Consider the following 19809-nt stretch of genomic DNA (forward strand, 5'->3'; position numbering starts at 1 on the left):
TGTTTAATTCAATCGGAAAAATGTAGACAATTTAAAAGTAGTAACAGTTAGACAGTTACAATTTTGAAATTGCCAATGTAAAATTTTAATTCCCGTGAAATACTTTTAGTTTGATTGTTTAAAATTCTTCAACTTTTACCAATTTTAACATCGATGCGTTTCAGTTAAAACTAAAAAAAATTACCATTCTAGAAATTTTAAAACTTTAGAACAACAAATTTTTTATATTTAAATATTCACATTGAAAATGTTTAAATTTGAATGAAAAAAATTTATTTCTGTAGAATTTTAAATTTAGGTAATAAATACAATAATATAAATTATTTTTACATACAATATCAGTACTATTTTTATAATTTTTTATTTAATTTCAGTTCAGCGACATTTTTTTATCTCTATACCTGATTTTAAATATACAGATTTCTTCAAACTATAAAGCTTCATCTGCTTGACTAAGTATTTTTGCAAAAGCTCCATCAGGTACCCAACCAGATTCGTCAATTGGATCAGTAACTGAAGGAAAACTTTCTTCGTACAGATAAAAATACGCAGCTGCTATCCAACCCATGTAGAAAGTGATCTAAAACTCAATAACCTTTTTTATTAAATTCTTATTATCAATATTCACTTCTAACCGAAAATTAAATACCTTTAGAAATTTATTGGTCAATTCTTCGTTAAACATATTTTAATATCCAGGTCTTAAAATTTTAATTTCGAAATCTTTAATTACTAATCTTAAATTTAAAATCTAAATTGCGGTTAAATTTGGAAATTTTCTGACATTTTGACATAAACATTGTACTTGCAGAAACAAAAAAGTGTTCATTCGGATCCAAGCCGAAATAGTATTTTTAAAATTAAAAACAAAAATATAATATTAGCAGTTATGCGCGCGCATAAAAAAAGGTTTTCGAAATTAGTAATTTTAAATGCTTTATTCTTTTAAATTCTTAAAATTCGATAAATTCTTTATAATTTTCTTGAATTGCTTAGATAATGCTTTTAAACTCTTTCGAAATATTGAAAATTCTTTTAAATTCCTAGAAATTTTCGGAATCCTTAAGAATTTCCTGGTATAACTAAATTATAAGAATTCATTAAATTCGTCTAAATTTTTTGCATTATTTTTCAGTCCTTGGTATTCTTAGAATTCTGTGAATTCTTGTAATTCCCTTACTTGTAAAGACTTGTAGACCATGCAAAGATTTTAGAAGAATTGAAGGAATTTAGGGATGTCAGATATATCCAGAAATTCTCTGAATTCGTGGAATTCAGAATCTTTAAGAATTCAGGAAATTATGAGCTTTTTAGAGAATTCACGGAATTCGAGAATTCAGAATACTCAAATAATTTCGGGAATTCAGAGAAATCAAGGATTTCGGAACATTCAAGGAATGTACGGAATTCAGAATATCCAAGAAATTCAACAATTTTAGGGAATTTAAGAAGTTCAGAGAATTAAATTAGTTCAGAATATTCAAGGAATTCATAGAATTAAAGAAATTTGTTTAATTCGTAGAATTCAGAATATGTTAGGATTTCAGATCATTCAAGGAATTAAAAGTTTTTCACCAATTTTAAGAATTCAGAATATTCAAGAAATTCAAGGATTTTAGGGGATTTTGGGAATTGAAGAAATTCAGATAATTAAATTAGTTCAAAATACTCAAGAAATTTAGGGAATTGGAGAATTTCAGGAATTCTAGTGCATTTAGGAAGTTCAGAAGAATTAAAGGATTTCAGTGAATTAAAAACATTCTCTTAATTCAGAGAATTCATAATAGATTTTATAGAAATCCAGATAAATTGGAGGAATTAAGAAGTTTAAAAAAATCTGAATGTTTAAAGAATTCAGAAAATTTGAAGAATTTCTGGGATTCCGAATATTCAAGGAATTGATAGAATGTTGGAAATTTAAAATATTCTAGGAATTGATAGATTTTTGGAAATTCATGTAATTGAAAATATTAGTAGGGTTTCAGAATATTGAAGGAATTCAGAGAAATTCAGGAATTTCAGAAAATTTCGGGAATTTGGAAAATTCAGAATACTTAAATAATTTATGGAATACAAAAAAATCAAGGATTTGAGATCATTCAAGTAATTTCAAGTTTTTTAAGAATTTGAGGAATTCAGAATATTCAAGGAATTAAAAATATTAACGATATTCAAGGATTTTAGGGAATTTGGATAATTTTAGGGAATTTAGGCAATTCTGAGAATGCCAGCGCATTTAAGAAATTCAAGGAGTTCATGACATTTAATTTCTGTAATTCATAATATTAAAAGAATCGAAGAAATTCAGGGAATTCATAGAATTACAATATGTAGGGACTTCATAGAAAATAAGATAAGTTGAAAGAATTTAGATGTTTAAGAAGTATTCCGAATATTTAAAGAATTCATGAAATTTTGAGAATTTCTGGGATTCCGAATATTCAAGGAATTCATAGAATTCCGGGAATAAAGCACGTTCTAGGAATTTAGAGACTTTTGGGAAATATTATCAGGGCTTCAGAATATTGAAGGAATTTAGAGAATTTGAGGGATTTCAGAGTATTCAACTTATTTATAAATTCAGAATACTCACATAATTTAGGGAATTCGGAGAAATTAAGTATTTCAGATTATTTAATGAATTCAAAGCTTTCCGAGAATTTGGAGAATTCAGAATATTCAAGGAATTCGGAATATTCAGAATATTCAGAGCGTTTAGAAAATTCAAGGAATTTATAGAATTCAAGGAAATATTTAAGGGTTTTAAGAAAGAAAATTAAATTAATTTCTGGAATTCAGTACATTCAAATAATTTAGAACATTTCAGATAGAATTCAGATAAATCGAAGGAATTCAGAGGTTTAAGAGAATTCTGAATAATTAAAGAATTAAGGAAATCCTAAATATTCCTGCCATTCAGAGAATTCAGAGAACTTGAAAAATTCAGAATATTCAAGGATTAAAAATATTATAAATGAATTCAAGGACTTTAGAAAATTCCATAATTTTAGGGAATTTAGGTAGTACAAAGAATTCCAGCGCATTAAAAAAATTCAAGGAGTTCATGAAATTCAATTTCCGGAATTCAGAATATTCGAAGAATTCATAAGAATCTAAGGAACTTAAGGAAGTCATAGAATTCACAATATATAAGGAATTTATAAAAATTCAGATAAATTGCACGAATTCAGAGGTTTAAGAAATATTCCGATTATTCAAGGAATTCATAGGATTTCGGGAATTCAGAATATTCTCAGAATTCAGAGATTTTTTTGGAATTCAGACAATTCCAAATATTAATAGGGTTTCAGAATAGGTATTCAGAATATGTAAGTAATTCATAGGAATTCAGATAAATTGAAGGAATTCAGAGGGTTAAGAGATTTTTCTATTATTTAAAGAACTCAAGAAATTCAGAGACTTTTAGAATTTCATACTTTCAGAAATTAAAAATATTCTAGGAATACAGAGATTTTTTACGAATTTAGTTTATTCAGATTATTCAAGAAAAAAAAATGAATTCAGAACATTCCAGAAACTCAAGGATTTAATGAATGCAGAGTATTTAGGGAATTTTGGACCTTCAGAAAATTAAATGAATTCAAAATATTCAGTGAATCCAAGGAATTCTGAATTTTCTTGGAATTCAAATATTTTTGAAAATTTAGATAATTCAGGATATTCAAGAAATTCTGAGAATTTTAAGTATTTCGGAGTATTTAGGAAAGCCAAGGAATTCAGAATACTAAAATAATTTTGGAAATTTAGTGATTTTCAGGAATTCAGAATATTCAAGTCTATTAAAGTGTATTGTTTAATATTTGAATTTAAAATGATTATTTTTCAAACATTTATTCTAACAATTGTGGACATTTGAGATTAAAAACAATTGTTTAATTAAGCATTTGTTTGAATTATTTTTTTAACTATAAAATATAATTGTTTTCAATAATTCAATGCTGAAACTTTAAAGCTAAAATCTGAATAAAAATGATTAAAAATTACATTTTTTAAAGTTTAAAGAGAGAAGTCATAACTTATTTTACAATATTGGAGACAATTCTAACTTTTTTATGCAATAAATAATTTTAGGAATTTAATTATTTTTATTGAATCTAATATCAGAGTTTTTTTTCTTTATTCCGAGTATTAGGTGATAAAAAAATTAAAAATTTATTGACCATAAAATAACATTACGGAAAGATAGTAAAAAATCAAATAATTTGTTTCAAAAATCATAGTTTTCAATTATTAATTTAATTTTTTCGGTAGAATTTTATATATTTTAAACTAATCGAAAAGATTTCCCTGTTACACGTATGCGATTTCAAACTTGAAATAATAAAATGAAATAATTAAAAAAGAAAAGCATCTCTATGAATGTGAATATTATTCTTATTAATATTTGTTTTTATTTTTAAAATATTATATATATATCTTACCACTAAAATGATATAAAAAATGTTGTGAAATTTGCTTATTTACAAAAATGATAGATTTGTACAGTATTTAAAAAATGAAGATTCACGAAAAAATTTGGAAATGAATGAAATCAGTAACTGTTTCTTAAAAATAAATAAATGGAACCGCCGGCTTATTCTACGGGATTAAATATTTTTAAATCTTCGTCATCGACTTCAATAAAATCAACGTTATCCAAATTTTCGATTTTAATTTCGCCCGGATTCTCGAGCATTTCAACCTTAATTCCAGTATCCGTGAATTGCACTAATTCTCGGCTTTCTTCGTCTCCACTTTCGTCACTTCCAATAGTATCAACTTCAATATCGTTATCGTAAATTTCGGAATTTTTTGATTGAGAGGTCCTTACTTTATTCACTTTTCCTCCTATCTCTCTTTTCTGTTCTGAAAAATAATTTCATTTATTATTTAAATCATGAGGCCTGAAATTATAGCCAAGACTTTTTTTTTTTAACTGAAAATATTTTTCCTTTAATTTAAAAAAATTGGTGCAACGAAATGTCTCGAAAAACTCGCATTCGTTGTTTCTCAAAATCTATTTTTTTGCTTTTTTGAAGTTGTTTAATATCAGTATACAATTTTAAAATTTAAATCTACAAATTTAATTTCAATAAAAAAATTAGATAAAATCTTTTACGATTTTCCAAAATTGTCAGAAAAGAATCTGGATGATTTTTAGCTAACTTGTTTAACTTTGCAGAACGTTTTAAACATTTTTAGGAAAAATTCAAATAATTAAAAAAAGATTTAGATTCTGAAAAATAAAAAAAAATATCTTGATAAATTTTCTAGATACTTTTTTAACTTACATGAAACCTTCAAAAACCTTTTTAAATTTTTTAGATCAACATAGGAAAATTATATTTATGTAACCATAAAAAAATAAACAAGGAAACTTCCAAAATAAATAGTTAAAAATGTTTATTTTGTATTAAAAATTATTTTTATTTTTAAATACTACAATTTACCTAAAATATTAAAGAATAGTTCAAAATTCGTCTCTATTGATAAAAGGGAACACTTAAATAATTGTAAATGATTTGTTTTAACATTGAGAAATAATTATTTTCTTAACATTTTGATACCGCACTATAATTTTTTAATTTTTTCACACTTTTAATGATATGAGAAAATTGAAATTGTAGACAAAAGCTTAGAAGATCTTTACTGTTTAATTTAAATTTATTTAAAAATATTTATTTTATTGCATTTCACATTTTTACAGGAAAACTGAATTGTTTCAGAAAATATTTTAGAAGTTCTAAAAATACTTTAAAATAATTGAAATCTTAAGAAGATCGAATAAAATTGTATACAAAATGTACATTTTTGAAGATCTTTAAGAATTCAGGAAGCTTTTTAATAATTTTGAAAGGTTTAAAGAGACTTAAAAGATTTGTATTACATCTCTAGAAAAATTTTTTATCATTTATTATATTGAGAAATTAATTTTAAGAGAATATTTCAACCAACTTCTAAAGATTTCCAAAATTTAAAAAAAAAAGTAAAAATAATTGTAAAGTTAAAAGGCTTAGAAGCTTTGGAAAGATTTTTCAAACGAATGAGAAAATTTTAAAGAAAAACTTTAGACAAAATTTGATTTATATTCAAATTTCTTTTTAATGCAGATTTTTAAAATTTTCGGAAAAAGAAGCTCTTAAAAACTGAGAAAGATTTCAAGAGAATCCAGAAATATTCTTTACATTCCTAGGAAAATTTAAAATATGTTTTTATTTTTAAAAACTAATTTTAAGAGAATATTTTAGAAGATTGAAATTTAGACATTTAAATGAGATTAAAATTTAATTTAAAATCCTATTTAACATTCAATAATCAAACTATGATCAAATAAAAATAAATCAATAAAATTTTATCACAATTCAAAATAATTAAATTATAATTAAATTTTATGGTGTTTGTGCAAATTTTCTTGTTGGATTCTTGGTTTCATTTTCAGGAATTCTGCACATTTCAAAAGACTTTCAAAAATGAATCTGAAAAATTTTAAGGCTTTTTTTCTATTTAAGAAAGATTTTTAAGAAAAATTCGAAAATTTGTAAAACATATTTAGAAATATAGGAAGTTTTTTTTTAAGATTTTGAAAAAGAATGTAGAAGATTAATTTTTTTAAAAAATTTTGCAATAGATTGTAGAAAAAATTCGTGTAAATTTAAGAGATATTTAGAAATTTTAAAGCTATTCAAAAAAATTTTTAAATTGTGAAGATTTCAAATTTTCATGAGTGGAGATTCTTTTAAATTTTGGAAAAAGAAGCTTTTTAAAAATTAGGAAAGATTTCAAGAGAATCTAAAAATTTTCTTTACATTCCTAGAAAAATTTAAAATGATTTTTAATTTAAAAAAACTAAATTGAAGGGAATATTTGAAATGATTTTTAAAAAAGTATCTGGACGATTTTAAGACTTTTATGCTATTAAAAAAAATTTTTAGGAACAATTCAAATAATTGTAAAAAATATTTCGAAGTTTTTAAAATATTTCAAAAAACAGTATAGAAGATTTGAAAGAAATTTTGTGCACCCTTGCAATCAATTTTAGACAAAATTCGTGTAAATTTAAGAGATATTTAGAAATTTCGACCCAATTTAAACGTAATTTAAAGCTTGTAAAGATTTCAATTTTTTTAAATGCAGATTTTTGAAATTTTAGAAAAAGAAGCTTTTTAAGATTTTTGACATGTTTCAAGTGAATGGAAAACTTTTCTTTAGATTCCTAGAAAAATTTTAAATGAATTTTTATTTTGAAAAATTAATTTAAAGAGAACATTGAAAAACATTCCCAAAACAGAATCTGGAAGATTTCAAGGCATTTTTTATTTTTAGAAAATTTTGGAAAAAAATTCGAGTAAGTTAAAAAGATATTTAGAAATTTTGAAGCGATTCAAATATAATTTAAAACTCGTAAAAATTAAAAAAAAAATTTAATGTAGATTTTGGATAATTTCAAAAATATAATTTCTAGGAAATTTTGTAAACTTCTTTTATTTTTGAAAATTTCCAACATTTTCAAAAAAAGATTCTGGAAGCTTATAAGGCATTTTTTTGTATTTTTAAAAAATGTAAGAAAAAATTGGAATAATTTTGAAATACACTTATAAGGTTTAGAAGTTTTGAAAAGATTTCGAAAAAGAATGTAAAAGATTATAAAAACCTATTTTGTTATTCTGCAAAAAATTTTAGAAAAAATTATTGTACGTTTAAGAGATATTTAGAAATTTTGAAGCGCTCATAAATAATTTAAAATTTGATAAGATTCACATTTTTTTATAAATCCAGATTTTTTCAGATATCGAAAAGAAAGAAATAAAAAATTTTTTTTTAAAATTTCAACAGAATGAAAACAATTTTACAGATATACGTAGGAAAATTAAAAAAAAACAATCCGAAAAATTATAAACCATTCGTTGCTACTTAGAAAAAATTTAAGAAAAATTCGAATAAATATATTATATATATTCAGAAGGCTTACAAAAATCCAAGTAAGTTTAAGAGATATTTATAAATTTTTAAGCTATTCAATTAAAAGATTAAAATGTTTTTTTTTAATGCAGATTATTGATAATTTCGAAAGAAGATTCCTAGGGGAATTTAACATGTTTTTAAATATTTAAAAAAAATTTAATTTTTCAAAAATATTTAAAAACATTTCAAAAGATGTTCCAAATCGTCATAAAAGTATCTGGAAGATTTGAAATAATTTTTAATAATTTTGTAGCATTTCTGATAATTTTTCGGCAAAATGTTTCCTTATATTTTGTCAAATCTTATAAAATAACAACATTTTCTTTAAAAATTTGTAGCTTCTTTTCCGAGACATCTCAAATTTTCAAAAATCCTTCGGAATTTATTTATAAAAATTTAAAAAACAGATAATACTCAATTCCCTGGTCTCAGCTCTGAAAATATAATTTTGTCTCAAATTTTACTTCTCAAAAATTAAAAAAAAAAAAATATTAAAACAAAATGTTTATTTCGTAATAAAAAAATATTTTCCCTCTCCGATGAAGCTGGTAAAATAAAATAAATAAGAAACTAACTTTTCATGTCGGAGATTTGTTTACAGATGTAATTAAAAATCCTGCAGGATTCAATTTCCGCCTTTATAACGTCCACGTATTTTTCCGTTTGCAGCCAATGAGAGTATGAGTCTGAAAATATTGCATATTTAATTTATACCTATAATAAATCGTTGAAAAAGGCTCAGATGATCAATATTGAATTATTTTCATGATTATAATACCTTTTATCGCCAAGAGTTTTCTGCCATCGAGCGACATTTCCGGTAATTTTTGACCTCTGTTGCGATTACTTCCTTTACCGGAAATAGTACTTTTTAAGAGAGTTTGTTTTCCGAAAAGAGCCAACGATAGTCTTTTCACGAAATGCTGATTTGAGCGAGTCATTACTTTCACTTTTGCGTACGCGTCTACTGGAATGTAGATTCCTCGTCCCAAATGAATCTGGTGAGACGCAAATTAATTTAAAAAATTGTTTTCTTCAATCAGACCTTGGATTTACTTTAGACTTAAAAAATAGTGCAAATAGTATCATAAAATTGTTTAAGAATTAAAAATGAACTTAATGTTTCTTTTCAAAAAATTTTATCAGTCTATAAAATATCAAAATTCCTATTTGTTTATTTTATTTTTCTCATTCGAAATCCAAATATTTTTGGTTGAAGAATTATTCTTTTCGGTTGAAAAGTACACTATTGAATTTTTCCTTAAGAATTTACCTTTTTTACTAAAAAATGTTATTATTCAGTTAAAAATCGAATTGCTTTGTCGAAAAATCAAATTAAAAAGTAATTTGGAAAAGACTTTATTTTGAAAAATTAATTTTTAATGAAAATTTAAGGATGTCAAAATATTAAAAAATATTTGTAAAAACGTTCTCATTTTCTGAAGATTTAGTATGTAATTTTAGATTTCTTCTGAACTTCTAAAAGTTTCAACTATCTTTTATATTGATTTGAATTATTCCCAAAATTTGGTAAATTTCTGTAAAATAAAAATGATGCTTTTGCAATATATTTGAAATCTTTAAAAAGCTTTTTGAAATTTCTCAAAAATCTTGCGAAAAATATATTTATATAAGCTTAAAAACAAATTCACTTAAAAAAGTAATAGTTATTCGAAAATTTTATTTTATATTAAAAATTACTTTTGTCCTTAAATTATAATTTGGGTGACATTTTATTTTCTATTCTAGACTTAAAATTCAACTCTTTTTGAGTAAAAATTGTACATGTTTTGGTTGAAGATTCAATTATTTTGATACAAATTCAACAAGTTTATTAAAATTTTTGATTTTTGATTTGAAAATACAACTGTTTTTACGACCATTTGTCCTTTTTGGTTGAAGTTAACTGCTTTTGATTTAAAATAAAAAAATTTCGAGTCAAAATCTTAACTATTACACTTTTCGTAAAAAATTACTTTTGCTGTTGTTTAAAATTTAATTTAAGTTCAAAATTTATATTTTTTAGTTAAAAATTCAACTAATTCAGTTTAAAGTTTAACTTTTCAATTTTTCATTAAAAATTTATGTTTTGTAGTTGAAGATTCTTCATTTTAGTCGAAAATTTGCCTCTTTAGTTTAAAATTCCGCCTTTTTTTGATTAAAAATTATTTTTTTTGGTTAAAAATTCAACTATTTAATTTAAATTGAACGATATTGTTTAAAAATTTATTCTTTAGTTGAAGATTCATCATCTTAATTCTTTATTTTATTTGAATTCAACTGTTATTGATAAAAAATTCAAACTTTTTTTGGCTAAAAGATCAAATATTACATTTTTCATTAAGAGTTTATCGTTTTTTATTCAAAATCGAACTGCCTGGGAAAAAGTGAAAGTAACTGATCAAAAATTCATTTTTTTGTATGAAGATATACCATTTTAGTTAAAAAATTTACCATTGCCTAAAAATGTGATTTTTTTTAGGTAATTTATCTTTTTACAGAAAATTAATCTTTTTGGCCAAAAAACCATAATTTTGATTGATAATTAATCTATTTTGGTCGAGGTTTCAATTGTTTTTTAAAATTAGTGTTTAAAATTGGGGGCTCTTTTAAATAAATTTAACTATTTTCTTATATTTTAAATTCACCTTTTTGATTGAAAATGCTATTATTGTGTAGGGAAATATATATATTTTGTTGAAAATTCGTCTTATTTTACAAAAAAATAATATTCTTTTTTGGATGGATCCAACTATTTCTGATTTGAAATTAAATTCTTATTTTGATTGAAATATCAACTTTTACATTTTGTTGTCAACTCTTTGTTATTTAAAGTGAACTTTTTTTCAGTTGCAATATCATTTAATACATTTTTCATTAAAAATTTAACTAATTTGTTGGAAATTTAAATAATTTATTACAAATTCTTTTTTGTCTGTTGACAAATTTATTATTTTATTTTCCAAATTCACCTTTTTGGTTCCGAATGTAAGCGTTTTTGAAATTTTATTTATTTTGTTTAAAATTCATCTTATTTTACAGAAAATTTATCATCTTGATCGAAAAATTGTAATTTTAGTTGATAATTAATCGTTTTTGGTTGAGGAATTAACTTTTTGAAATTACTATTTTTTGGATGGATCCAACTATTTCTGATTTCAAATTAAATTTTTATTAACATATCAATTAGTACATTTTTTGTCGAGATTTCGACTATTTTGGTAGAAGATTCCTATTTTTGGGTTAAAAAATTGAATTATTTTGTAGCAAATTCTTTTTTTTTTGTTAAAAAAAATGTCATATATTTTGGTTAAAAATGCAACTGGTAAATATTAGTTATTTTTAGTTGAGGATTCGACTGCTTTGTTGAAAATTCATCTATTTACTTAAAAATAAACTTTTTTTTTAATTAATATTTTTGGGTGGAAAATTCAACTATTCAGAAAATTATATTTATATAAAGATGAAAAACAAATAATCTTAAATTCCACTCTTTTTTTATTTAAAGTTTTAGTTTTAAATTCACTACTATAGTTGAAAATGTAACTATTTTTCTTTTAAATTTATTTATTTTGTAAAAAACTCGTCTTATTTTATAGAAAATGTATCTTCTTGGTTAAAAAATGATAATATTGATTGAAAATTAATCTGTTTTGGTAGAGGATTTAACCGCTTTCTTGACAATTTAACTTTTTAGGTGAATTAAACTTTTTCTGATTTAAAATTAAATCATTTTTTGATTAAAATATCAAATATTAAATTTTTTTGTTGAGATTTCATCTATTTTGGTAGAAAATTAGTATTATTGTTGGGGATTAAATTTTTTGGTTGAAAATTCAACTATTCTGAAAATTATATTAATACAAAATATAAAAAAAAAGTTGTCTAAATATTGATTTATTTACTGATTTCTGGTCTGTGGACAAAGATCCAACATTTGGCTCAACATCTCGCGTTGGTTCGGCAAAATTTGGCTCTGGCCGTATAATGGCCGCGTTGGCCAAAAGATCACTCCCAGCCTTTGACTTTAATGAGGTTTTCTTATTCATTATCATTACTGTAAAATATTTGATTATGTTCACATTATTTGAAAATATAAATTATATTAAATATTTTCACTCAAATTACCTTTGACTTCATCCATGCCGCTAATTACACTTTCCTGCAATTCTTCATTGAGAAACCTCAATTTTTTGATGTACTCATTTTTATTTTTAATGAATTGGTCCTTTTCTATGCATTTTCTTTCCAGTCGCATACATTCAATTGTTTTCTGTCTTAATTGTTCCTTCCGGATGAGAATTTCCGTTTTGCATGCGTCATGTGAAATCACAGAATTCCGCATTCGGTCGCTGAACATTTCAGATGGTGACTCTGAGCGCTTTTTCTTAACTCTGTTTCCTCTGTTTTCAATCCCTCTCTAAGAATTTTTTTAAATAGTGAATTATATTGCTAATGATTTAATAGGTGCATTGCAATTTTCAGAAAATTATAAGTGCTCCATACTTGAAGGTCTAAGCGTTTAAGGCGTATTTAAACGTATTCAACTTTGTTAAGGGTTCCTTAGCCCGAGGCAAAAAAAAACCTTATAGTTTCGGTGGAGTGTCCCTTCATCTTTTTTTTCAAGGAGGGAAAATGAGAAAAGGCGAGGTAGGGAAACTGAGGGTTGAAAAGTAGGGGAATTAAATTAAGCAGGGGAAAATAGGGTATGAGAGGAAAGTAAGTTTGGCAGGAGAGATGAGGGAAAATTAAGGTGAGTGGAGGTAATTAGGGGGAGTGAGAGGAGTGTTGAGAAATGAAGGGAGAGGCAAATAAATAGAAAACAATGAAGAAAAGTGAGGGGCGGGATATTCGGGGAACTGGGAAAACGAGGATTGGAGAAGTAGGGGTAATTAGGGGAAATGAGGTTACGGAAAGTAAAGTTTAGTAGAAAAATTGAGCGGAAATGAAAGTGTGTGGGGGAAATTGTGGGAAGTAGTTGAAATATGAGGAAAAGTGAGGCGGGAAATAGGGGAAAAGAAATAAGAGGGATTTTAGAGAAAGTGAGAGACGTGGAGTTAGGAGAACTGGGGAAATGAGCATTGGAGAAGTAGGGAAATCGGGGAAAATGAAGAATAGGAAGTGAGAAAGAGTGAGGGGAGAGGAACTGATGGTGATAATAGGAAACGAGCTGTGGGAAAGTCAGTATACTAGAAGTGAGCAGCAATGAGAGTGTGTGGGGGCAATTGTGGAAAGTAGAAGAAATAGAAGAAAATGTGGGCAGGGAAATAGGGAAAAATAAATAAGAGGGAAACTAGGGAAGGTGAGGGATGGAGAATTAGGGGATCTTCGGGAAATGAAGGTTGGAGAAGTAGGAGAATGAGGAGAAATGAAGAATAGGAACTGAGAAAGAGTGAGAGGAGGGGAAATAGGGGTAATTAGGGGAAATGAGGTGTCGGAGAGTAAAGTTTAGCAGAAAAAGTGAAAGGAAATGAAAGTTTGTGGGGCAAATTATGGGTAGTAGCAGTATGTGTAAATGAGGGGGGTGGAAAAGGGTAATATAATGGGGAAGACAATTAGGAAAAGTGAGGGGCTGGTTGTTATGATTACTGAGGAAATGAGGTTTGGAGAAGTAGGGGAATTGGGAGGAATGAAAGACAGGATGTGAGAAAGAAAAAGGGGATGGGAAGTATTGGTACTTATGAGAAATGAAATAAGGAAAGTAAGTGTATTAGGCGAAATGAGGGAAAATGAGGATATGTGGGGGAAATTAAGAGTGGCATTGTGAGGAAATGTGGAAGGGAAATAGGAAGACATATATAAGAGGATAACTAGGGAAAGTGAGGAATGCCGAATTAGGACATCTTCTGGAAATGAGGGTTGGAGAAGCAGGAGAATTGGGGGAAATAAAGGATAGGAACTGTGAAAGAGTGAGGGGTGGGGAAGTAGGAGTAATTAGGGAAAATGAGGTGTCGGATAGTAAATTTTAGTGGAAGAATTGAGCGTAAATAAAAGTTTGTGGGAAATAAAGAAGAAGAATAAGGATATCTGGGGAGGAAAATAGGGGGAAATAAATAAGAGGGGAACTAGGGAAAGTGGGGGCGCGGAATTAGAGGATCTTCGGGAAAATGAGGGTTGGAAAGGTAGGAGAATTTGGGAAAATGAAGGATAGGAAGTGGGAAATAATTAAGGGAGGAGAAGTAATGCTACTTACGGAAATGAGGCGAGGAAAAGTAAATGTAGTAGGAAAGTGAGGGACGGAGAATTAGGGATTTTCGGGAAATAAGGGTTGAAGAAGTAAGAGAATTGGGGTAATCACTGGAAATGAAGAAGAGGAAAGTGAGTAAAGTAGGGGAAATGATTGAAAATAAGAGTGAGTAGGGGAGAGACAGTGATGGCAGGAGAAGAGAAGGAGACGAGAAAAAGTTGAGAAAGGGGAGCGAATGATGAAGTGAGGAGAAGTAATTGAAGTATGGGAAATGAGATGAAAGGAAGTAGGGGAATGGTGGTATGGAAAGTGAAGGGAATGGGAAAATGAGGGGAAGTAGTGATTATTTAATTAAAAAATCAAACTTACGGATGTTGATTCTCCTTCGAATTCCATGTCAAAGTCATCACCGAAAAGCTCATCCTCGCTATCTCTGTCATAGAGAAGTGGTCTCTTGTTTATTTCACTTTTACTGAAAAGTACTTTCGATTTTGAAGTCAATTTTTCCATCTATTTATCAAATACAAATGATATTTATGAACAACATACTGTATTCAAAATAAAGTCGCTTTTTGAATTTAACAGTAAATTTTTTTGAATTAACATAGGGACATTTTTAGATGTTTTACGAATGCTTAAAAATACTAAAGGTAAAATGAGTTTTTTGTCAATTTTACTTTGAAAATCGTGCCGTAGACTATCTTAGTATCTGTACGTAGACTATCTTAGTACATATTATTCTTTGAAATTCCAGGAAAAAAGCAAGATTTTTAAGACATTTTTTTTTCTTCAAAAATTGAAATAATTTATAATTTGTTATTATTTCTTAGTTTCTCTTATCAGTTTCGAAAAATGGAAAAAATTTACAAACTGGAAGAAGAAAAACAAAGAAATGTCAAAAATGACAAGGTTTTGAACAAAAAAATTAAAAACAAATGTTTTCGTCCGAAAAACCAAAGAAACACCTAATCGAAAACACATGGCACATGGACTATATTAGTATCTATTATTCTTAACAATTTAAAAAAAAAATGGGATTTTCAAGACATGTTTTTTTCTTTAAAATATTGAAACAATTCTATCATTTTTTATTATTCTTTTATAGCTAACTTCTAATTGTCTAAATAATTGTTTAAACAATGAAAAGTTAGCTTTAGTATGAATTTGACATAAAACGGATATTTCGCCATTTTTTGGCATTTTCCGGACAACGTATCAGGTAATAACAAGTACTTCTTTCCATTTGATAAATGGCATTTTTTTTAATTCCTACGAAAAGGTGCAAGTGATTCAATTATTTAAATAATTGCAAATCACTGTTAACACTCATTGCCTCAACATTAAGTTCAGGAAATAATAACTTTTCACAAATGATGAAAAATTGCTTTAAAAAGTGAAAATTATTTAAACAATTACCAAATATCCTAAACAAATAGTACTTTAAACATTTGTTAATTTGTGTCATTAACTGGAAAAACAACTTTTCACGATCAACAGAAGCAAAATTGTTTAAACAAATAATAATTGTTGAAATAATGAAGAAATCCTTTTATAAAATAATTGAAAACTTATTCAATATAATTAACTCAGAAAAAAATACCTTCTTTAGCATCAATTTTGCATAAAACTGATATCTGGTATTTTTAGGGGCTTTTTCCGGGCACAATAAAAGGTGGTTAGGAGCGCCAAAGTTAAAAGTTATTGGGTGCAAATTATTCCTTAAACATTACTTTGAGGGTTTTGAAAGTTTAATTTACAAAAAACTTGATAACAAGTACTATTTTTTTTTAGATTTTTTCAAATATCGAGCCTTTTCCATTTCCGATTTGAAAAAAATACGAGCCCCCAAGTTTACCCCAAGTTCAAGTAACCGTGTGCGCTCGCGGTTTCCAACTCGAAATTAGTTGTCTGCTTGTGCCATTATTTTCTTGACTTAAGAAAGGTTATAAACATAAAAATTCCGCTTCTATCAGTTTTATTTAAAAATTTCGTCATATTTTATTGAGAAGTTATAATTTTTTGTTCCTATATGATGTCAAACTCATGGAAATACTAGTCAGTTATTATTTATTAATAAAAATCAATATAACATCAAGCCTAAAGTTCTACATTTTTGTCTATTATATCACGTAAATTTAGATAGTTGATTTAACATTTAATACCATCAAGCTCATTTTCACTTTCAACAAAATAGTTTAATTTTCAACCAGTTTCTAAACAGTTGAATTTTAACAACAATAAAAAAGTAAAAAAATTATTTGCTATCAAAGACAATTGTTTTTAACAAAGCAATTGAACTTTAGACCAAATAGTTCAATTTTCTAACAAATTGTTTAATTTTCGAGAAGAAAGTAAGAATTTTCAACCGAAAAATATGAATTCTCAAGAAAAACGAGTAGTTAAATTTTCGAGGAAAAATATTTATTTTAAAGTAAAATGATGGAGAAGGTACGAATTTTCTTCATAACAGACAAATTTTCAATGAAAATAGTTAATTTTCAATCAGACAATTGCATTTTTGTGCATTAAACATAATTTCAATTCTGTTTTCTCTGGGACTATTGGAGCATGGATCTTCGATGTGATTTCGTATGAGCATTTGCATTGAAACTTTATTTTTACAGAATTCCTCTTCTTTTTTCTGAATCCATTTATTATCGTAAATGAACATACGCGACATAGAAAATAAGGATATTGGAGCAGACACCTAATTTCGAGATAAAATTTTTGATTTCGAGCTGCACGCTTGAGAGTTGCACAAAGTCAAAACAAAGTGGAGGGAGCATCGATTACCATAAATCGAAGGTCGAATTTTTGAATACGTTTTCCGCAAAATGATTTTATTTTTAAATTTCTGACAATTTTATTTGATAAAACGGCAACTAACTATTCAACTATTTCAATCGGATTCGATATAATAAGAATAATATAAAAAATTTGAAACGGAAATTTTATAGGTTAGGTTCGAATCCCTGTTTATTTCGAGTTTTCTTGTTATTTTCATACAGATTTGGAACAAAACCAAAAACGCATTTTACTTCATCGTCTATTTGATATGGAAATAGAGAAATATCGTTGGATAATGCAGATAATTCATACATGAGTTTTTTTTTGTATAGGTTATAAACTGAAAATTGTGTGCTTTTGTATATTGTACAAATGAGTAAAAATGTAAGAGAAGTAAGTAAATTATTGTATAAATTATATGAGGGAAATAACCATACCTTCGATATCAGAATATTTTCAACTTTCTAGTATTAATTGGTTTTAATACGTCATTTGATATGCCGAATATGATTTTGAACAAATTCGAGACGCAAAACGCATAGAAAATGCTTCAAGTGTGCTATAATCGGAATCTTCTTTACCGATAGATAAACAAAAAACAGAACAGAGAAAGAAAGAAAGAACATTTTAATAAAAGAACTTTGTTTGTAGGTTAGAATTTCACAACATTAGTTGGTAATTGTACCCTACGCTTTGTATAAGAAAGTAATTGTCAATAATTATTCTTTATTTTAATTTCTATAGAAAGTATTTTCTTATTCAGTGCTATGCACATTAATTGTAACCTATAAATAGCTATATGAAGCAAAAGGTGAGTTTCCAGAATAATAAAAAGCGGATTTTGGACTCCAAAAAAGTAACTTATATTAGCGCAAATAATGGATAATTCTTTACATCTTTATTTTGTAATCTTTTCTTTTCATATTTTTTTTCATAATATATCGAATTTGAAGAGTAGAACTGACACTAATTTAAATAATGTCGATCAGAATAAAAATATTTTTTATTACGCAGTACTAATTAAAAAATATTCTTGAAATTGAAGCTAAATTTGCTCTAATTTTTACTAACGATTTTTAATTTTAAAGTATCTTAATTAATAAGTTCTTATTGATTATTAAAGAAATTAAAATACAGACTTGAAGCTTGGAAAGTAAGTTACAAATTCAAATGTTTTTGTTTTTCAAATTCAAACACATTAAAATTTTTAACTCATTATCCAAGCTCCAAAGTTGCATTTTAAATTTTATTCTAGTCAATTAAAACTTATTAATTAAGAATGTTGGAATTAAAAATAAAAGCAAATTTAGCTTCAATTGGAGGAATGTTTTTAAATTGGCACTGTGAAGTAAAAGAGATTTTCATTCCGATCGAAACAATGGAAATTGTATTGTTCAAAAATGAGAAATTGTTGGTAATTTGAAAATTGCAATAACATTTCTTTTAAATAGAAAATAATTTAAATACATTTTTGGAGCTTTGATAATAAGTTATAAATTCAAATATGTTAAATTGAAGAATTCCAATTTAATAATTGTAAATATAAATTCTTCAAAATGAATTATTAAATATTTTTAAAATAACAGTATTTCAAATCCAGTGGCTTAATCGATAATATTTAAAACCATAAAAATTAAATAATTTCCTATTACGGCTTTAAATTGTGAAAGGCTTAACGAATTTATACTTTCTACGATTCTAATTGAAAATGTTTCAATTTTGTGAGATATAAATTTTTTTAAATGTTTATTTTTGAAAATTTTCATTTTTAAGTATTCATTTTTGTACGTTCAATTGTTTTCCTTTTTTTTGAATGAATCTTTATCCGCAGCTACCCTGAAAAATGTACCTATAATTTCAATAAATGTTCATTATTACAATTCATAATATGTAATTTTTCCAAAAAATTTATTTGTTTATTTCTAATCTTATTTTTATATGAATAAAGCAAAAAATATGCATCCTTATTCCTTGTGTTGATTTTGCAAAAATGATATATTTTTTTTCTTTCAATGTTATACGTGTCCTATCAAAAAATAATTATTAATAAATTTATCTTTTTTTTTTGTAAGCAATTTTCATCTATTCATTTTTATCGCATCTTGTGTCGGTTTTCCTAAAAGGTTATTATGTTATTAACAGAATTGCTAATGTTATTTTTTACGATTTAAATAAAAACTCCGTTTCCTATCAAAAAATGAATAAAAACTAATTTGTAGATATTTTCTGGATGAATCATTTTTGTCTATTATTTTATTTGCATTCTTTTACCATAAAATTGATTTTTACGTTTACAAATTTAATAAACAAATGCATTATTCGGGCATTTGTCGGCAGAAAAATTCGGTTTTTCAATGGCAATCTTTTCAGTTGGGGACTTCATGACAATTTAAGCAACACTCGTAATAAGTTGATACGTTTTATGATTTCTTTAAACAAATTTATTCAACAAATGCATTAATCAGGTATTTATCTACAGAAAAACTCGTTTTTTTCTGTGCATTTTTTAAATTAGGAAGCTCATAATAACTTCAGCAAAATTCATAATTTTTTATCAGTTTTATGATTTTTTTAAACAAATGCTTTAATCAGACATTTGTCGACGGAAAAATTCGTTTTTTCGATATCAAATTTTTTAATTAGGAACTTCATCAAAACTTGAGCAAAATGTATAATTTTTTCTTATCAATTTTGTGATTTTTTCAAACAAATTATAAAATCCGCCCGCCTCGCGGGCACATTCTCGGGGCGCGCCTAGGACCTTGGTTTGGCACTGCTTATTCAGATATTGCAAAATAATGCTCACATTTTATTTTTCCTGATCCTAATAGTACCCTCTTGTGGTTGTTTAATCCTTTTCCCTTTTTTAAGTA

General features: G+C 26.0%; 2 protein-coding genes across 4 annotated transcripts in view; one reads left to right on the forward strand and one right to left on the reverse strand.

The window, feature by feature from the left end:
• Window positions 1-4524: 4524 nt before the first annotated feature.
• LOC117172419 lies at window positions 4525-17488 on the reverse strand. The gene is made up of 7 exons (XM_033360340.1): window positions 17374-17488; window positions 14519-14659; window positions 12091-12382; window positions 11868-12019; window positions 8741-8960; window positions 8538-8648; window positions 4525-4866 (listed from the first exon to the last, which is right to left on the reverse strand). Exons 2-7 carry the CDS (start codon window positions 14657-14659, stop codon window positions 4595-4597), a joined length of 1188 nt encoding a protein of 395 aa, XP_033216231.1. The 5' UTR covers window positions 17374-17488; the 3' UTR covers window positions 4525-4594.
• Window positions 17256-19809, forward strand: part of LOC117172404 — a 20467-nt gene continuing 17913 nt past the window's right edge. Inside the window, exon 1 of one of the 3 annotated variants that reach the window (XM_033360308.1) lies at window positions 17256-17329. The gene's annotated coding sequence lies outside the window, so the exon portion shown is untranslated. Of the gene's footprint in view, window positions 17330-17618; window positions 17748-19809 lie in introns of those variants that run through there. The other 2 variants (XM_033360298.1, XM_033360319.1) reach the window with 2 other exon arrangements.

This window comes from Belonocnema kinseyi, chromosome 1 (genome assembly GCF_010883055.1).
Source record: "Belonocnema kinseyi isolate 2016_QV_RU_SX_M_011 chromosome 1, B_treatae_v1, whole genome shotgun sequence".
Lineage (NCBI taxonomy): Eukaryota > Metazoa > Arthropoda > Insecta > Hymenoptera > Cynipidae > Belonocnema > Belonocnema kinseyi.